The 20,082-nt window shown below is 42.3% G+C and overlaps 1 protein-coding gene across 1 annotated transcript in view; it reads left to right on the top strand.

The window, feature by feature from the left end:
- Positions 1-14,574: 14,574 nt before the first annotated feature.
- Positions 14,575-20,082, top strand: part of CPNE8 (copine 8) — a gene marked incomplete at its 5' end in the record, with an annotated part of 110,655 nt that continues 105,147 nt past the window's right edge. Inside the window, one exon of the mRNA XM_082311147.1 lies at positions 14,575-14,714. Within this exon, the coding sequence (XP_082167273.1) occupies positions 14,575-14,714 (140 nt within the window). The remainder of the gene's footprint in view (positions 14,715-20,082) is intronic.

Genomic DNA, 20,082 nt, shown 5'->3' with positions numbered 1-20,082 from the left:
TCTGTGTGTAATTGTGTGATATAACCATATTTCTTTCTACAGATGGTAGTGGCAAGTAGTTATTCTGTGTAGAATGACGTATTTGTGACCTTCAAAGAACAGCGTAGCGCAGAGGAGCCTCGGCGTGGTGTGACAGCAGAGGCCTTGCAAGCGGGGACGCAGGATGCAGGGTGGAGGAGCAGGAGCAGAGGCTGAAAAGAGGGGGCTCGGGATGCCACTGAGGACCCCCGTGCTGCGAAGAGCTCACCAGTGGTTGGTAAAGCAGTGCAGGCTGGAAGCTGGGCAAAACCAAAAGAGAGGAAAGAGCAAGTCTCAAGCAGATGTAACACACACTATATGCAGTAAATGTGGATGTAAAATGGAGGTGCAGACCAATGAAGCAAGAGCAAGATGTAAGAGTATGTTGGAAAAATAGCCCAGGTGGGGGTCTTCAGAGTGGGAAGGAAGACGCCATCATCATCCTCCTCCTCCTTCCAGCAAAGAAGTGGAAGAAACTCCATCATGAACATCACACTTCTGGCAAAGGGCATGGGACGCTGATGGCTTGCTGCAACCCTCATCTTCTTTAGCAATACTGATGCTGTCAAATACAGGACCAAAAATGGAAGTCTAAGGGACAGCCCAACAGCAGAGGTAGATACTAGGAAGGTTTTGTACAACACTTTTAACACTATTATTAATGTCATTCTGTATTAATCAGATACTTTGTACTGTGGCAGGTAGTATTATTGTGACTAGACTAATCTTAATAACTGTCTGTTGCATCGTAATTAGTCTTAAGATTTTCATTAGACTAACAATAAATTCTTGGTTTCCCATATAAGGTTCATTTTCTTTCCTGCCCATAACAAGTTTTTGAGCGCAACACTGGTCTCAGAATTCACTTTCATGCAATAAACATGGTAAGGAGCAGTGGCAACATAAGCAATCACCACATCATAATTTAATTCTGTTAATTTTTAACTTTATTTTTATCTGAGCAAATAATTTTTAAAATATAGAGGTTTTTTTCTGTAGTCATAGTTCCACATATTTAGCTAAAGAACTTCTGCAATCCTAAACTCGGCAGTAAAAATTATTTGTATAAAATAGCTGTCCTTTTTTATTGCAATGCCTTTTTTACATATCTGATCTATTCCTCAATATGACAAACACATCATGAAAGTATTAGTTTCAGTGTGATTGTACATAAAGTATATGCATTCCATTGACATCAAGAAAGAAAAAGGATTAAAGAAATAGGACAGAATTAGTTAAAATCTGAACAATTCTGCAGCTCTAAAATGAGATATTTATGTTTCAAAGGTCTCTTTCCTCAAAGGGGAAGGGGTATTTAGAAATGTTTTAAACATCAAAAAATGACAGTTAAAGAAAGCTGTATATCTTCTATTTGTTTAGTAGAACTACTTTTACTATTTTGCATTTGCATTGCAGATGCAATTTCCCAGAAAGCATACTGGGAAAAAAAGCCTTTGATGGATATGCGATATGTGTTAGTATTTGCATTTCTCACCCTATCTGTCTTCCTTTGCTACAAAAGAAGAATCAATTTAATTAATTAGATTTAGATAGCAAATGTCTGCAAGAAGCTTATTTTGGAAAGCAACTATAAAAAGAATAGCATATTTTAAGAGAGCTTTTCAAAGATAAACTAAAAGGGTAATATTAGAAATTCAGTTTCAGACAATATAAAGAATAGCGTAAATGTAAAGCACAAAGATTCAATGTATAGTGAAATATATATCTAATTTTTGGAGAGTAGTTCAGATAGACTCTTGTGCTGTGTTTACTTTAGAGGAAATCTGAGGGCCACGGGGCAGACATAAGGCAGTGGTGCAGAGGGTGGTTATGGCTTGGCTTCTACAACCTGAGAGACTCTTTTAGTGTATTAAGTTCACAGACTGGTTGGGAAGTTGCACCAAGGCTGATATTAAGACCAATGCTACATTCTGCCTATGGTTTGGACTTCTTCTGAATGAAATAAAAATTAATGTTTTAGTTAAAAAGAACAAATTGAGGTAATTTTTGTATCGTGACTAATGGTTATTTCTTTACCGTACTATGTTGTGCTGTGAAAAGCTACTACTGGAAACAGAAAAATATGATCAGGTTTGAGAAAATACCCAATAAATACTTCTATCACATTGATTTGCTGTGTTGAGAGAGGCTCCTGTGCCACAGGTAGGGTTAGGGTTAGGGCCTCATCATCTACGGTGCTGATCTGTTCTGCAGCCTGGAGGACCAGGCCAACAGGACCCTCATGGGTTTCAACGCAGACAAATGCAAAGCCCTGCACTTGGGACGGATAAGCCCAGGCCTGGGTACAGGATGGGGTCTGAGTGGCTGGATAGCAGCTCTGCAGCAAAGGTCTTGGCAGACAAAAAGCTGAACACGAGTAAGCAGGGCACCCTGGCAGCCGTGAAGGTTAACAACGCTCTGGGTGCATGAGCAGTAGCACAGCCAGCGGGCAATGGCAGTGATTTCCTTCCCCCAGGTCACATCTGGGTACAGCATTGGGATGCCTGCTATAAGGCAGTCAAGCTGCAGAGACGTCACTGCAAGATCATTAAGATGATTAGGGAGCCAATGATTAGAACATAATAAGCAACAAGAGCAGAGGGAGCTCTCCTTGTGTAGCTGCTCCTAACTGCTGGCTTCCATTACCTGAGTGGAGCTATCTGATATTCTGAGAGTTGCCTCTGAGGTGCACAACTAAAAGGATGAGAGGCAACAGTCACAAGCTGCAGCAAGGGAAATCCTAACTGGATACAGGGCAAAATTTTTACAAGTCGTTAAACACTGGAAAGGGTCACCCCACGAAGCTGCACAATCCCTGCCTTGGAGCCTTTCAACACCCAGCTGGACAAAGCCCTCAGCAACTTGACCTAACTTTGAAGTTGGCCATGCTCAGAGCAGGAGGACTAGGTGAAACATGGAGGTCACTTCCAACCTCAATGATCCTACCATTCTTTGATAAAAACAGCAGGTTTCCACATTTTGGACAATGTAAAATAGTGCTTTCCTTGCTAAGTTAGCTACCATGCTGCGACGGCCTCATGATGCAAAGCTGTATTTAAGGTTTGTGTTAGATTTAGAGTTGGACAGACACCTACAACAATAAGTAAAATAAAGGTTACTGAGTTTAAAAGGTTGGATTAAATTAAGCTTTAGATAATAATGAAGAACAACTAATTTGCATCATTAAGATTCTCTACCTGGAAGGACTATTAAGACAAGGCTAAATATAGATGTTAGAATGTTAGAATCATAGAATAATTAGGTAAAAGATGTTTCTAATTTGAAAAGGGATGATAAAGTAAGTTTTGAAGCATGACTCCTAAAATTTCCTTGCCATACTGAGTTTCTGCGATGTGAGTGGCTTCTCAGCCAAAGCTATGCCAAGGCAAGGGTTAGTCTTGTAAAAGGTTAATTCAAGATTACTGACAGAGCTAAGAAAACAATGCTGAGTTACAGTTCAACAAAAGCTGAGAGTGACCCTTTCTGGTGCACAGTTCATGATCCGGTTCTTGGGATCCAGGTGGTACTGAGGAGAATGCTTGTGTTAGGAGTCTGCTTCTACAAGACACCAGGTAGCAGAGCAATTTAATTCCGTATTGAATTCCTGGGCTGGTTCTTGGAATTAGGTGTGCTGCAAAGCTAAAACTGGACTGAGGGTTAGGATTAGTTTATCTTCAGCAATTGTGTATAAGGAATTTATCCTTGTGTTAGGAGCCCAAGCGTGTTCCTCATAAAGATTAATACTGAAGCACGTATAATATTCTTCCAAAAGGCTTTTAAAAAGTAGAAACTTCTTAAAAGTACAAACTTTTAAGTGCCTTGCCCTTTTGAAGGGTTATTTATGTGTCTTGGGAAACACATAAGCTGGACTAAAAATATATTTTGTAATCAAACTTCTTCTAAATTCACTATATAACTCTACATAGCTATGCTAATTATATTACTATGAAAAGATACACCAAAACTGTAAATGACTACGGACCTGAAGTTAATATTTAAAGTGTAATATTAATTTGTACTGAGTTATCTGTTAAACTCAAGAGGGTTAATTAGTTCATTGTTCATTTCTGTTCTGTTAAGCTCTTATAAGGATGAATTTGGCCTAGGTTGTTTAATTTTCTGCAATGATTTAGATATCCAATATGTTTAAGTCATTCTTATTCTAATTTTTGTCTTAGTCATGCAAAGAAAGATTAATTCACCATTTTTAAAGCTACTGAATTAGCAAATTTAATTTTTTGGTGTTTATAGTTAAATTCTAAATCAAATATGTAAATATGAAATGGGGAACCACTATTCAAATAAATGATCTTTTTCTTTTTATTTCAGGGAGCTTTGTGTTTACCTCTGAGGAAAATTCAGAATGCAATCCATGTGACTGTTTTAAAACCTGTCATTTACTTTTGCTTTACATTTGTTTCAGCATTTTTTGGTGGGTTTGTTTTGCTGGGTTTTTTTGGTTTTTTTTTTTTGTCACAAAAAAATTTGAAGTGTTCATGCAGTTACTTTCTCAGCTTTGACAAATGCTAGTTGCGCGGGCAGCTAGCCAGCATCTTTTTGCAGAATAACTTTAACACAACTGTGCTATGGTTACCTCAATAGTAGGATAATTTTCATAGAATTCTTGCTACTGTGACTCTGGAATGTATGCTGCTGGTATCTGGCAATTGCCACAAACTAATTAGTAATTTATTTTTGAGGATGAATGTTTATTCCACAGTTGGATAAATAATGTGTATGAAGTCACTTTAGGGAAAAAAAAAAAATATTTTTATAAGGATGCAAGACCTTTCTGAAAAGAAGAGAAACAAACGGTTCTCATTTATTGCAGATACAGAATTAGAAGTCCTGACAGCCATCAGCACAGTTCAGATGATGGTACTGATACAGTTTAATCTCTCATATTCTGTTAAGTAACAGACTCTAATTTACCTCCCATTTGAGAAATATTGTGCAATTCTAAGTGGTATTTTAAAACTGAAAATAAGTAATGGATCAGGTCTCATTTGAATAATTTGTGGATATGAATAAGTATATTGAGACAGCAGAATGTGACATGTGAGAAAACAGAAATATCGTACTTGTACTTTTCCCACAGGCAAAGAAATAGTACAATAAATCCTCCAAACTCAGCAAATGTTAAGTGGGGACTTACACCGCACTTAAGTCAGGAAGAGTGCTGCTGCCCAACAACACAGTTATGAATTCAAGCATTCCTGCATTAGTGCCACAGTTTTTCTGGAAGATAGTCAGACTCATTACATTATTTGGGCTACAAATTTTCAGCCTCATTAAAACCCTAATTGCTTGAATGTTGCCATGAAATGAGGGAAATCTGATGGACAGTGTTCCCGAAAGACAACCCACATGCTGTCAACTGTTTGTTTAAGGTATTTTAATGTCATGGAAAATAATATAAAATTAAAATTCATCAATGATGGAATAAATGATGAGGAAAAAGAAGTATTTTTAAAATTCACTTTGCCCATCTGAGGTCCTTTTCTGTTTCTACAAAAGAAAGAGAAACAACTCTCTGAAGTTCTCACTTATTTCTTCTCTAGATATTTTAGTGAGTTGCTAAATGCCATTACTGTAAGTCACACTGCCTTTTTGATAGTTCATTAATAATGCAAAATCAACCTATATCATAAATTAATGTTTGGTAACTGGGACTGTAACTGTCATTATAAAATGCAATCAAAATAAATGCTGTAAAGTAGGAAAATTTAGTTCATAGATATAAATGAGTCACGAGTGATTAACAGCAGCTTCTCAGAGAGCTAGTGTATTCACTTTGGAGCTTGCTTCTGGTAAATGGGCAGAAAAAGACAACTTTGCCCCGTGGTAACTGTAATTCTTCAAAACATCTTGTGTACAAGGACCTCACTTTTGCTGCAGACGCCTCCCAGCTGTGTATGCAACAGCCAGGGTTCCACCGATACCGAGGGGCAGAGCAACCCAGACCATGGCACAGCTCCTTCCCTGCCCAGAAACCTGCTGCCCGCATGCTGGGAGAAACCTATGGGCTCTGTAGAACCCAACTGTACCGAGTGGCTCAGAAAATTGCATTTACTCTAAAATAATAAACTTTCTTTAAGTATCTGAACAAAAAGACCTTACTGCTGGAGGCCTTTTCTGGAGGTGAAAGCCAGAGTGATTTAACGGATTAAAGTGCTTTGCCAGACCGAGCATCTGACCTTAAAGCTCCTATCAAGGAATAACGATTGATAATTGTGGGAGTAGAGGTTTTTAATAGTATTCCTGGTATTTCAGTTACTGTTGCTTGAGCCTTTGTAGGTTGAGACATAAAATCAACTGCAGAAGCCAAATCAACATCATAGATGGTACTGATAGGGTCTGTGATCCACTCAGAAAGTCTTTCATCTGGAAAACAGGGGATGTTTTATATCCTCTCATGATTTCACAAATCCTTCCAGACACAATTCCTTCTCTTCCCAGAATCCAGATGATAGGACTCCATCGTGTGGGAGAGGTTTGCACTTTCTGGTTCCACATCTAACTCTGGCTTATTGGATAACACAGAGAGCCTTAAGGAGCTGTGAAGCTTTTCCTCAATGAAAGTACAGTCACGGTCTCTTTATGCCCAAAGGGCATTTGTTGGTTTCTTCCACAAAGCAAGTGTAATCTGGGAGGAAAAAGAACCAAGAAGTGAATGAAGTAATTAACATAAAAATCAAACGCAGCTTTCAAAATTAATTTGGGACAGAGCTTCATTGTAAGCCTGACTGCATGAAAAATAGTACATGGGAGGGGACCTGGCAACATGCTGGGAAGGAGTGCAAATTCTTTGAAGGAATACAGGAACACCCACCACTTTTTTTTCAAAATGATGAAGCAACAGACATGGTATGGGCACATATGGTGACAGGTTTTTTTAAAATTCCACTATCTTGGCTTACACTGAGAAATTTGTGAAAGAAACTGTTAAAAAGCAATTGACAGAAAAGTTTGGGTTTGCTTCTTGCTGGCTGTTTAGAATAGACAGTGTTACCCTGACTCCACTGGGATCCTTCTGGGAAGCTGAAATGATACGTGAACCTGAGATATCATCCAGAGTATATTTATCTGAGTTCGAGTGTGTGACTATTGACAGGCAGTGGGGTCCAACACTTACCCGGATTAGTCCAGGTTAACACCCTCACCTGATGTGTATCACCACATACACATTTGTCTGAATATTTACAGGTAGGTGATAGATCAGCAATCTGTGATCCCTAATGAAATCTGTGGTGGAGTCTACCCTCAAAGATTAAATCTGTGACTATTTTGGCAGAGACAGGCATTTCTTCCATGGTCTAAAAAATGTGAGCTGAAGTCTCCTCTATGGTATTAGGAAATGAAGTCATGTGCATAAGTAATGAAAGGCACAACCTGACTGATGGAGAAGGATGGTTCAAACACAGCAGTTTGGGTATTGCTGCTCTTGGGTTCAGAATTGCTGTAATGAAATTTTTTCCTGAAAGAACTGAGTTTGACTTCAGTCGCAATGAAGAAAATAACTGGAAAACATACCTATTTGCTGTAGAGGCTGAGCGTGCTAATTTCTTCTGAATTAGGTAATTCACAAAGCAAGTTTTACATATGAAGACTTTGCCTCCAAAGATGTGTTGTTAATGGTGGCAGTGATTTTATGAACACCCTGGAAGCAGGCTGAGGGAAAAGATGTGGGTAGAGATTACGCAGAGAAAGAAACTGTGAAGTATATTATTCCTGAAAGATTTGTAATGCTCACATATTTTCTGCAAATCAGCTGATATTTCTTAGAAAAATGAAAGGCCTAGAGGTGAGTGGGCATGGCAGGGAAGGATAGAAAAAAAATAATTCCAATCTTCAAGGGTAGTTCAAGAACATGGGAATTGGCTGAAGAGGAAGAAGTAGATTTCCTCTTCTGAAACTAAGATACTTTCCTCAAGTGCTCAACTGATCTTGTGATGAACATGTTGAGGTTTCATTTTGGGGCTGTCTGATGTTATATTCATTAAAAGCATACCCCTTGATTGTTATTTAGACTTCTCAAAATAAACTGTATGCAGACAATCATTTTGTCACCATCCTTGCTGCCATACTAAACATTCTTATTTTAGCAGCACCTGAAATTGCTGCCATGAGTTGGTGTTAAGTCCCGGTCTGATTGTCAGGCTCGGAGAAGGTTTGTAATGATCCCAAGGGCGAAATTAAGACACAAACGAGGTCATATGCTGCCAATCAGACGTTTTATTGGGTAAATATAAAAGAGTAAAGCAAAAGGAAAGGCAGGAAATATTAGGAGGAAATTAAGCAAGCATCCAGAGAGAGAGAAGCAAAGGATAGTCACCACCATGGATCCAGCGGCGTCCCGTTGGTCCTGTCTTCAGTTTTTCGGTGGTGGATGGCCACACTCAGGTTTCGTTGTGCCGTCTTTTATCTGGTGTTGGAGAGGGAGTATGCCCTCTCGTTTCTGTTTGGTTACCCAGGGCAACATCACACACCCAACACATGCACATCTACTGGTGGGGCAAGCGGCCTGACCAGATACCAGTTGGTGTCCTATTCTTGGTGGTGCCCGATGAGCCAAAGAATGGCCTGCTGCTTCAGCAAGTTTGCACAGGTTTCCTTGCAAGACGGTGCTACCTGATAAGCCAAAGAATGGCCTGCTGCTTCAGCAAGTTTGCAAAAGTTTCCTTGCCAGATGGTGGTACTTGATAAGCCAAAGAGTGGTCTGCCCTCGGGTCTTGTCAGACAGAAGAGTGGTCTACTGTCCGGTCTTGTCAGATAAACACACAAGCAAGCTTTGAGACAATTGTTCTTAACACTTCAGTCTCTTACAGTTGGGTTTCTAGAAAAATGGCTTTAAATGCATCCTTACATTTTTCTGGCAAGCTGTCCAGAAATGAAATCAGTCTGGCCTATGGCACAGTTGCAGGCATATGAATAATATTTCTTCATTCAAAAAGCCCTAATCATTTTGATTCCTTGTTCTTTAAAATGAAATCTGAACTGTAATCTGACTTTGTTGACTGCTAAAAACTAGTGCTAAAAATACACCCAAATCACATGCTTAGAACTTGAGAGCCAGAAAAAGTGCTCAGTAAATCTAAAATTCCTCTGTCCATAGATGTAGAGACCTTAGTGTGCAGTACTAAGTGTAAGATGTGAGATGGATTCCATGACACCTCCTGGATGACTCTGAGAGTGCTTCGGGGGTCTTTGCCATTTTGAGGAGCTCTTGAACAAACTGAAAACTGTGACAGGAGCTGATGCTACCACTCCTTAACCTGGAATGGCTGTGCTGATCCTATGAAAGAATGCTTTCCTTTGGATGTGGAAGGAAGGAGCCTTATGGTTGCGCTGCTGCTGCTCTGTCTCTTCTGGCCTGGATCAAACTGGAAAAAAGCTTGAAATAATCCAGGAAACTTTATCTAGTGCAACAGGTGCTTTGATAGATAATATAGCCAGTTCTGCTGTAGATAATACAGTGAGATGTGAGTATTTGTTGGATAGCTATCCTTTGCATCTTTGGAGAGGGGAAGTGGTATTTATACTTTGTGATTTTATTCTGCATGGAATCAGTAGAGAGGTATACAAACAAATGCATTACTAACTTTGTCATGGTAGAGAAATGGTGAAATCATTAGCTGTCTCTGCACTGATGACTCACTAACTTCCTCATGCTTATGCCATGGTGACAAGGTGATCTTTTCTCCTGCAGACAGCACAAATACGTTTCAAAGACTTTGAAACATAGGCCTAGCTACTTTTTCCTGAAGAATGTACTCTCCTTGACACCTGTGAGACTGCAGACATAAGCCCTTGAAAAACTAGTGTTTAAAGTGAAAACCTTGAAGGAGTGGAGATTTCTTCTTTATGTCTAACCCCCGAGTCAGACACCTCCTTTAGACTTTACTGTAACAAAAAGAGCGCTTCATCAGTATTTGTGTGTTTTGAAAGTGGATTACAAAATCATGGAGTTATAGGAAATAATTCATACTAGAAGAATAAAGGCACTAAGCATATCCATCAGCATGTTGTATCACGGATGGTTTTTAAAGCCTGTGGTCTGGATTCAGCCACGGTGCTTGCTGATGGTTCCAGTAACGATGATGGTGCTGATGGTTCCACCTGCCCTAGCGAATGCTAAGTGCCTTGTCTTTGGTCAATGGATTAAAACAAGCAGCAATAGCAAATAAAGAGGAAGCTAAGTACAGTAATCAAAGGCAGGAAAGAAGGATAAAACAATTCTCAAACTGCAGTGTGTATGATGATATTGGCATTGTTTCGGTGTTATGTCCAGCTATCAGAAAGGACCAAGTTGTGGCTGAGTTCATTCTTTAGGCTCTTGAAAGAAACAGTTTGACAGCAGCCAGGATAAAAGGACGGTATTTACTGGATGCTAATTAAGATAATTACTGAACAAATACTTGAAATATGGTATGTTCATCACAAATCCAGACTTAGTAAGCAGTATTTTGGTTGTCATGAAAATGGTATTGTATTATAATCACAGTTGTTTTGTTCCAATAACGCTGAAGCTCACTTCTAAACTCACTCCCATATCCATCCATATACTCTTTCACAGAAGAATAGATGCCATTTCCAGTTCCTTAACTTTCTATTAATAATTTGTGTTGGTTTTGCATGGGGTTTTTTTTAGGAGCTCAAAGATTGAATCATAAAACTTCTTTTCTTGAGATGTCTAATTAATGATCTACAAGGCAGAGAGCTGACGAGGTGGAGGGGAGTAATCAATGTTTGCATCCTGTGGCATTTGGGTTCAATTATACTGCTGAAACCTGGAAGAAGTGATGTTTTAAAGCAATCATTCAGTGTTACACATTACAGCTATTCTGGAATCTGTAGTTTATGCTGCAATTACTGCAAGTATATCCCTCATTCCTTAAATTAGGTTGCACATATTGAAAGAAGTTATGTAGATATCTGATAATTAGCAACAGCTGACAATAATAAAGTAACAATCACAAAAGAAAGTGAGGAAAATATGTCCTGCTTTCCACTGCAGAATTTTCAGAGTCAGTGATCACATTCAAATGTCAGCATAGCATGTACAACACACAGCCCTGATGTTTCTTCCGCACTATAATTTGATAGCTATTTTGTACGTAAATTCCAGACACTGTCCTAATACTTAGGCATTGTTCCAGTCCCCACACCTCAGTGCCATTTAAGAATGAGCAAATACAAGGTGCCTCTGTGGAATGATAATAATATATATTTAGCCACATTGGTGCATATCTTTTAACTATCCCTCGTTTTAGTTTTTAGTTTCTCTCTTTCCCATATAAATCACTCTCAGTGCTTGACAACTATGTACTTACTCTAAGCCGAAACATTAGAAGACAAAATAGCTGTGCCTTTATAAACATGATGAGAGAAGATGGATATCTCCCCAGCAACACTGAAGACTTGAATTTCCTTAACTCCTCCATTATTTTCATAGGATACTCTATTTATAGAAATGCCAATAACCAACTATTTCCATTTTTCGAAGCAAAATAAAACATTAAGATCAGATGATATAAAAATTATCAAATCAAATCCCCACCTAACCCAAAGCAGTGATCTGAAGTGGATTAGTAGGGAAAAATATAAGATCATATCACACTTACATGATATACTTTTAAGTTACCCATGCCTATAGTTACTATAGTAGTTATATAACATATAGTAATATATTATAGTTATTATAAGAACTATTCATGCCTTTTAAGTTATTCATGCCATATCCTGTGGGATCCACTGATTATGTTTAGATTTTTACAGTAGATTACAAAAGAGGGAGGAACAGTATTATAATACTGAAAAAGAGTTTTAATTTTTTTTAAAAACTGTTCTTTATTTTTTAGTCATCTAGTACCCTGTTTGTACTCGGCATTAGCCTCTCAAGACACCAGTGATCCTTCACCCATCCCTTCTGTCCTGGTTTCAGCTGGGATAGAGTTAATTTTCTTCCTAGTAGCTGGTATAGTGCTGTGTTTTGGATTTAGTATGAGAATAATGTTGATAACACACTGATGTACCTTTGCGGTTTTTTTTTTTAGCAATTTCAGCTGTAGGCTTACTGGTTTGGCTGCCTGCAGACACACCTAGAATACTTGTGAAGGTACGTGGTTTCTTGGCTGTACCAAAAACTTCAAACAGGCTGGTTTAAGAGGATGGCATGTTTTAACCCCAGCTGGCAACTAAGCTCCACCCAGCCGCTTGCTCACTCCCCCCTGGTGGGATGGGGGACAGAACTGGAAGAGTAAAAGTGAGAAAACTCGTGGGTTGAGATAAAGACAGTTTAATAGGGAAAGCAAAAGCCATGCACACAAGCAGACCAAAACAAGGAATTCATTCACTACTTCCCATGGGCGGGCAGGCAAGTGTTCAGCCATCTCCAAGAAAGGAGGGCTCCATCACACGTAGCAGTTAGGAAGACAAATGCCATCACTCCAAACATCCCCCCTTCCTTCTTCTTCCCCCAGCTTTATACGCTGAGCATGACGTCATATGGTGTGGGATATCCCTTTGGTCAGTTGGGGTCAGCTGTCCCGGCTGTGTCCCCTCCCAACTCCTTGTGCACCCCCAGCCTCCTCGCTGGTGGGGTGGGGTGAGAAGCAGAAAAGGCCGTGACCCTGTGTAAGCACTGCTCAGTGGCAGCAAAAACATCCCTGTGTTATCAACACTGTTTTCAGCACAAATCCAAGACATCATAGCCACATATGAGCCACAAATTAATTCTATCCCAGCGAAAACCAGGACAGAGGAAATACTTTGGTGATACCTGATGAGAAATTGCTTTGTGTTCAATAACTGGACTAGAGAAGGAAACGAAAGAAAAGAAAATTCACGTGATACCTTCCTGAAAACAGAGGCAAAGACTGGAATTAGGGTGTGAAGTTAGAAGGTTATGAATAAAAATATCAGTGATATCTTCTTTGAGTTTCTGCCACCGAAGTTATGTTTCAGACATGTCCTGTGCACAGGGAGTATTTGTGCCGTAAATTGACCATGTTACTGTCTTCTGTATTCCCACTGCTTAATCCAGTGGCTAGAGCTAACCAGGTGTCTACATTCAAGTTCTCTGACCATCATTATTTTGGGGTACTACCTGAGATCATGCACTGAACTTGAACTACACCAACAAGAATTTAGAAATTAAATTAAAAAATGAATGTATTCTGACAAGGTTTTTGGCTTTAGAGTTACATTTGTCTTTTATAAACAAACACATCAAACTGCACTGTTTCTACGTGTAGAACCACACACAGAGTAGCAGAGGATTTTCGTGCATATCCTACGATGTTTGACTTGCCCTACATATTGTGCAACTACGGACATGGCATTTAATTTATCTGCACCTTACCTTCCCATCTGTGGCATGGGGATGGTAGCACTTCACATGTCATCAGACTACGATGAGAAATGAATACTGGGGGCTATGATGAGAAAGGAGTACTGGGGGCTCCAGAGATGCCATGATAATGGATACAAATTAAATACATGAGAAAGAAGATGATGAAACTGTTATGATTATTGTGGATTATTATGAACAGATTCAGCAGGACTGAATTAGTGGCCTTTAAAAAATATAAGGGCCTGCACAAGTACACGAGAGGGTGAAATGCACATTTTTCAATGTGTTACTGAATGCATGTAATAACCGAGGTGAAACCACGTCTTTCCCTCAAGTCCCGTGTAATAACAATTACTGTTCTCTTTCCGAAGGCAATTAACACGAACGCCTCATTTTCTAGGCTTGTTTTTCCTTTTTCCCGCTCACGACCCCCCGGCAGCGCAGCCCGCCACCCCGCCGCGGCCCCTCTGGCGCGGCCCCTCCGGCGCGCCCCCTGGCGGCGCGGAGCCGCCGCGCCCCGCCGCGCCCCGTCCCGTCCCTGCCGCACCGGGCGGCGGCCGCCGCGCCCCGAAACGTCCCTGCTGTTGGCTGCCGGGGCGCGTTTTCCTTCGTGGCCCGGGAGAATAAGGCCTGCCTCACGGCGGGGCCCGCCCGCAGGGCCTTCAAGTTTGGGACGTTACCGGACGGGGCGCGGCCCGCCCGCGCTCTCCCCCGCCGGCGGCTCCCGCGGAGGCCGGGAGCTGCTCGGGGCGTGGGGACTCGCTCACTCACGAACGGGGAAGGAGGGGTTTCCCCGGCTTGCCTGCCGGACGGGACGCGAGTTTCCGTGCGGGGGCCGAGGGGGAAGAGACCAGGGAGGCGCGGGAGCGAAAACGCCGGGGTCCGCCGCCACCGCGGCCCTTCCCCTCCCCACAGCCTTCGGGGTCGCGCCGGCCCCGCTGCCGCTGCCTCCCGGGGGCTCCGCCGCGGCCCGCCCCCCGCAGCGGCCGTCGGGCAGCCCGCGCGGCTCCCGCTCGCGGTGACGTCACCGCCCCGCTCCCTCGCCGCCTCAGCCGGCGGCGGCCCGCGGGCGGCGGTGCGGGCCGGCGCTCCGGGGCTCCGCGCCGCGGGCGGCGGCCGGCGGCGTCGCGCTGTGGAGGGCCGCCTGGCGCCGCCTCCTCCCCTCCCTCCCTCCTTCCCTGCCTCCCTCCCTGCGCTGCCCCATGTTCGGGCTGGAGCAGCCGGCGGGGCAGCAGAAGCCGGGCAGAAGTGGTGGGTTTCCGAACATGGCGTCCGTGGGGGATTTTAACGTGCTCAGCTCCAGCATCCCGGCCACCAAGGTGGAGCTCTCCGTGTCCTGCAGGTACGGCGCCGGCTCAGGGCTGCCCTGCCCGCTCGCCCCGGGGCGTCGAGGGGGGCAAACAAGCGAGCGGGGCAGGGCTCCCCTCGCCCCGGGCTTGTCGGCGGAGCGGGGCGCAGGGGGGCAGCGGCCGGGCGCGGGGTTGCCCTCCACACGCCGGGCGCTGTGCGAGGCGCCTTCCCTCTGCCCGCGGGGAGCGCGGCCAGCGCGGGAGGCTGCCAGCCCTCCGCCGGGGGCAGAGCCGGGGAGCAGCCGGAGCCCGGCCGCCCGCCCGCCGCGCACTAGGCGAGCCCGCGGCGGGGGAGCTGCCGGCCGGCCCCGGGGGAGCCGCGCCGGCTCTCGCAGCGGCCGCGGGCAGCTGCCGGCGGTGCCGAAACGGGCGGCGGCGGCGGCCGCTGCTGGTGCGGCCCCGGCCGCTGGCCGCTGGCCGGAGGGGAGCGGGCGCCCGCGCCGCGTGGCTGTGAGCGCAGAGCGCTTCTCCAGCAGGTATTTAACTTCTGGAGCTGTCCCAAGTGCCGCGGGTGGGGACGGAGAAGGCTCCCACCCGAATAATCCTTTCGTAGATTGTTTAAAAGCTGTTGTGAAACCGGGCGTGTTACCTCGTCACGTTTTATCGTAACGCTGCTGCCGATAAATTAAAAAAATGCCAACCCGTAACACAAAACCTAGTGTATGCAGTTTTGTTTGTCGATATTTATTTGGCCGTGGTTTGTTTATCGGTATTTCAAACATTCTGCCTTCTCCCTTGAAGCACAGGGAATTTCCCATTAGAGGTCTAAAAATATTTTTATTTGTGGGCTTTTATATTCGGATCTCCATTCACGTTTCGCAGCTTCTTTAAGTATTCCCTAAGTAGTTGCAGAGCAGTGGTTCCTTTCACCAGCAGAGTTGGCAGCTTCTAGCGGATAATTTGAACTGTTAGTGTTGTTTCCTGATGGGAAATGAGACAAAGTTTGTGCTACAGTATGTTGTTCCATTTTCTAACGTAGCTGCCCGGGAGTTGCTGCTGTGAACAGTACTTCTCCAAGGACAGAACAGCAGTGCTCTAAACTTAAGTTGTCAGACCACTCCCTCTCTTCCCTTAGTAAATGAAGTATGATTTCATGATTTATCACGGCTGTGTTTCAACAGAAGGCTGAGACGATGAGAAATATAGTAAGATTGAATCTGGAATACTGAGATAGTCACTAGGCTGACATGAACACACTTAATGCCTGTCTTTGCAAAGTTCACTGGCAGCAGCCACAGAAAACCTTGGTCCCATGAGGGGCGTGCTGTTATGTGTAAAAGCAACCCAGGACCTTTAGGATTACTTTTAGGTTCTTCAAATAACCTGTCACAATTACAGATGTCAGAACATTTATGCTGGATTTGACCCAGTTCACTTACAATGGGAGTTTCTTTCATTCCAGGTGTTATTTGTGTATACCTGCAATGTTTTCTTCGAACCTTAGTTTTATAGTGAGTTGAGAATCCATCAGATAGTTATGAAGAAATGTAGGTATATAACATAGTCAGTCATTCTCACTTTAGTTACCTTACTTGTAATTAATTCCAGTATATAGTTTACAATGTTAATTTCGCTGTAGGTGTCTTCAAAAGCCATGGTTGTTCTGTTAAAACGGCCTTTTTTTTTTTCTTGTTTAAAAAAATGGTCTCCCATCCTGATTATGTCTCAATGTCAAGGAAGGGATGGGAATTTCCATGCTGATTCCTTTTTTCTTTATGTGCTGGAATGACAGCTTTTGATTACAAAATCATGCTTCAAAATTGAGTGTAAAATGAATGACATTGGGGCAGAGATTAATGATTAACACATTTGTGATTCATCTGTAAACACATTCGTTGGCTAAAGCTTTCAAAAAGTAGTGTTAAATGAAATTGTGAAATACAGCAAGAGCAAACTGCAAAGTTCAGAGAATGCTGAAAATTCTTTAATAATCAGCAGTTGTGTATTCCTTAGCACCTGGAGAGAAATGGTTTTAAAACATTTTGGGTCATGACATTAGTTTTCCCTTGACACCTGAAGAGTTGTAGAACCAATTTGGTCACTAGTTTACATCAACAATTATCAGCTGATAACTATTCTTTCTTCCTAGTTTTTTTTTTTGCTTGTTTTCATTATAGGGGATATGGGAGCTTCTTCCAGTTTGTACAGGTGGTGTAACTTGGTGGTCAGTGAAGCAGTGCAAGCTGTTTGTGCTACAAAATAAATTTGTGACTCTAGACAATATTCTTTTGCCTCTTTTTTTTTTTTTCTTTCTTTCTTATTCAGTAAGAATACAGCTTCTGTTCACTTACCGCTTAATTCTGTATGGTTCGTCTGTCAGCACTTCCTGAGTTAATTTGCCCTGCATGCCCAAACTGTCAATGTTACCGAATTAGCCAGGTTCCAGTAATATGCAGATGGCATTGCACTACTTCGTATTCTGCAAGCCAGCCTGTTTTAGCTTCAGGGGCACATCAGGTAGCCTTCAGGAATAGCGCATCTCATAGGATGAGAAATTGTCTGTGAAACTTATAAAATCCAGAAATGTTTTGGGTATCAGGTGATGTTCTTTCTAGGGTTTCTTTATGACTAAAAACTTTTCATATGATTCCTATGGCTTATTGAATGTCAGCATTGGCTATAGTTTTACAAATGCTAGAAAAGCAAGAAATGAATTGAATTCTTTCTAGCTATTAGTACTCAGTGCCTATCAAACAAAAAGTTTATGATTCTTTTTTGACTCTTGTAAGATGTAGATTTCAAAACCTCTGAGTTTTGTTATCAGGAATCTGTATTCTTTGCCTCAAGACCCAGATCTAATGTGGTAGAACAACTTAAATGTGTCATCCCAGAGGATCCTCTGGTGTTGGTAAGAGTCCACTATTGTTTAGATCAATTGTATTAGTAGCCATCTCCCTCTGCACCCTGTAGCTCCCTTCATCACGTGCTCTGACGGGCATCCATGGTCTGATGAAAATGTCACTGTTGCCTGCTATGCGATCTTTATTTGTCACAGCCTGGCATAATTTTGCACGATAGTCATATGGTGAAGGATCAGGACCTTGGCCCTCCAGTTGGTGTGAAAGAGAGAATATAGGCTGCTCTTTGTCTTTTATTCCACTACTGTTTTCCAGCCCCAAGGCTTCTCTTCCTCTAAAGGGGTATTTGCACTGCATACTGATTATAGGCTTGTGCCTAGACTTGAATCTTCACTTACCAGCTGTGTGTGTAAACTTGTGGTCCCACGTGAGCTTGACGTGAGCTTCAGGCTGTGTGTCTGTCGTCCTGTATTTCCCTCTCTGGTGATGTTCTTTGCTGATTCCGATCTACTTAAATTCTGGAAAAACTTCATATTCTGTTCTCATCTTCCCTACTAGAAGTGCAGTTACTATGTTGTTGACTGAAGTAGCGTATTTAATGCTAAGAAGACAAGTAGATGATGGTTATCACATATCTTGAAGTTTGTGCTGTGTGTGAACATACAAAGTTCGACGTAGTTCGACGGGCTCTCAAGTTTTTCACTTTTTGTTGTGACCTGTATAATGGTGATTTATGTTCCTCATGGTTACTGTGTGGACTGACCTAGTTTTTTGCCTGTAGTCTCCTGATTGAGCCACAGCCTTTATGAAACCTTATCTTACAAGAAAGGCCAAGAGTTTCGTTATGCCTCATGTTAATGTTTATTTACTTACTGAATGAGGAGTTATCAATCAGAATTATCTTCCTGAGAGTAATTTTTTAATATCTATAGGAAAGTGAAGCTGTAGTTTGATCACTTTATGACTTCTAGTAGTGTATCAAAGATGACATGGATATCTGAAAGATGGTAAAAGTGTTGTAAAATATTGACGCAGCATCTGAAAGATGGTAAAAGTGTTGTAAAATATTGACACAGCAAACACAAACTTTGCTAATTCAGAAAGTTTGTTAGGATAGTATTGCTCTACTAGGCTTTATGCTCAATCAGGCAGTCTGTCCTCATCGTTCTGGGTTTATGCTGGATAGGCTCTACGCTGGCTGTGTTCCAACACCAGGCATAATGTGCATAAAGGAAGCATAAACTCCTTATCATGGTTAATTCAACAGAAATACAATTGGTTGCCCATGCCTGGTTTGGATCAGTTCTGTGTTGCTTCACAATTTGTACAGAAATCCAATATTAATGAATGGGCTGAATGGAATTAAGCAACTCTTATTCTCCGTAATGAAGATAATTTAATTTCAGGTTTCTTGCACAGAGGAACAAAACATACTGCTTCAGAATTTTTGCCTTTCCTTTTGTTTGGCAGTCTGGAAGTCTTAACCAGCCACTTTCTAGTGGTTGCGGTACCCAAAAGTATGTTTAATTATGTCTTTGATTGTCCTAGGCATTGATTTCTGGCAAGATCGCTTCTCTCCAGCCAGTGTACTTACCTCCTGCTTGTTTTAAAATATTAATCATTTGTTAGAAATCCCTGTCGCAGAAAGATGCCATGGTAAAAGAGATATCTGTAACAAATTATTTGAGCTTGTAACTCTGTATGGTAAAAATACGGAATATAAAATTCATCCTGATTGTAAGTCTGGTTTTCATTTTCCTGCTTTCTTTGTGTATGCGTGTCCAGGTTGGATTAAAAGTCTGTGGAGCGGTTATGTGTGACCGATGACAGAAAGTTGATCTTACATGTTTTTTCTTTGAAATGAAACTGCCTAGACAACCAGCTGAGACAAATGAGTGTATTGGGAGAAAAAATGTAAACGGGTGTCAGTGTCCATCAAAATAGTCATGGAGATGCATTGCTGATAGCCTACACGGTTTGGTTTTCATCTATGTGTCTATATTGTTTGAACTTCAAGCGTGCAGCCATGTGACTTCTAGAATTAAAGGCAGATCTGTTGCGCTGTAATTTCAGTCTTGTGATTGCTAGGAACAGGCCCCAGGTTTCACACTAACCGTGCAAGGGCTCAGGACTCGTCAGGTTTTGTCTAAACTTGTCTTTGCCTACATGGAGCTTTGGTTGGGTTTGCTTCACTGCAAACCCAAACCCAGTGTTTCTTCTCATGACCAGGTGGCTACTGCTTAGTTAGTTTCACTTTGGCTTGTCTGTGTGTAATTGTGTGATATAACCATATTTCTTTCTACAGATGGTAGTGGCAAGTAGTTATTCTGTGTAGAATGACGTATTTGTGACCCTCAAAGAACAGCGTAGCGCAGAGGAGCCTCGGCGTGGTGTGACAGCAGAGGCCTTGCAAGCGGGGACGCAGGATGCAGGGTGGAGGAGCAGGAGCAGAGGCTGAAAAGAGGGGGCTCGGGATGCCACTGAGGACCCCCGTGCTGCGAAGAGCTCACCAGTGGTTGGTAAAGCAGTGCAGGCTGGGAGCTGGGCAAAACCAAAAGAGAGG

Source organism: Platalea leucorodia (assembly GCF_965183815.1).
Source record: "Platalea leucorodia genome assembly, chromosome: 4".
NCBI lineage: Eukaryota > Metazoa > Chordata > Aves > Pelecaniformes > Threskiornithidae > Platalea > Platalea leucorodia.
The sequence above is the reverse complement of the archived record's forward strand: the minus strand, read 5'-3'. Positions and strand labels throughout refer to the sequence as shown.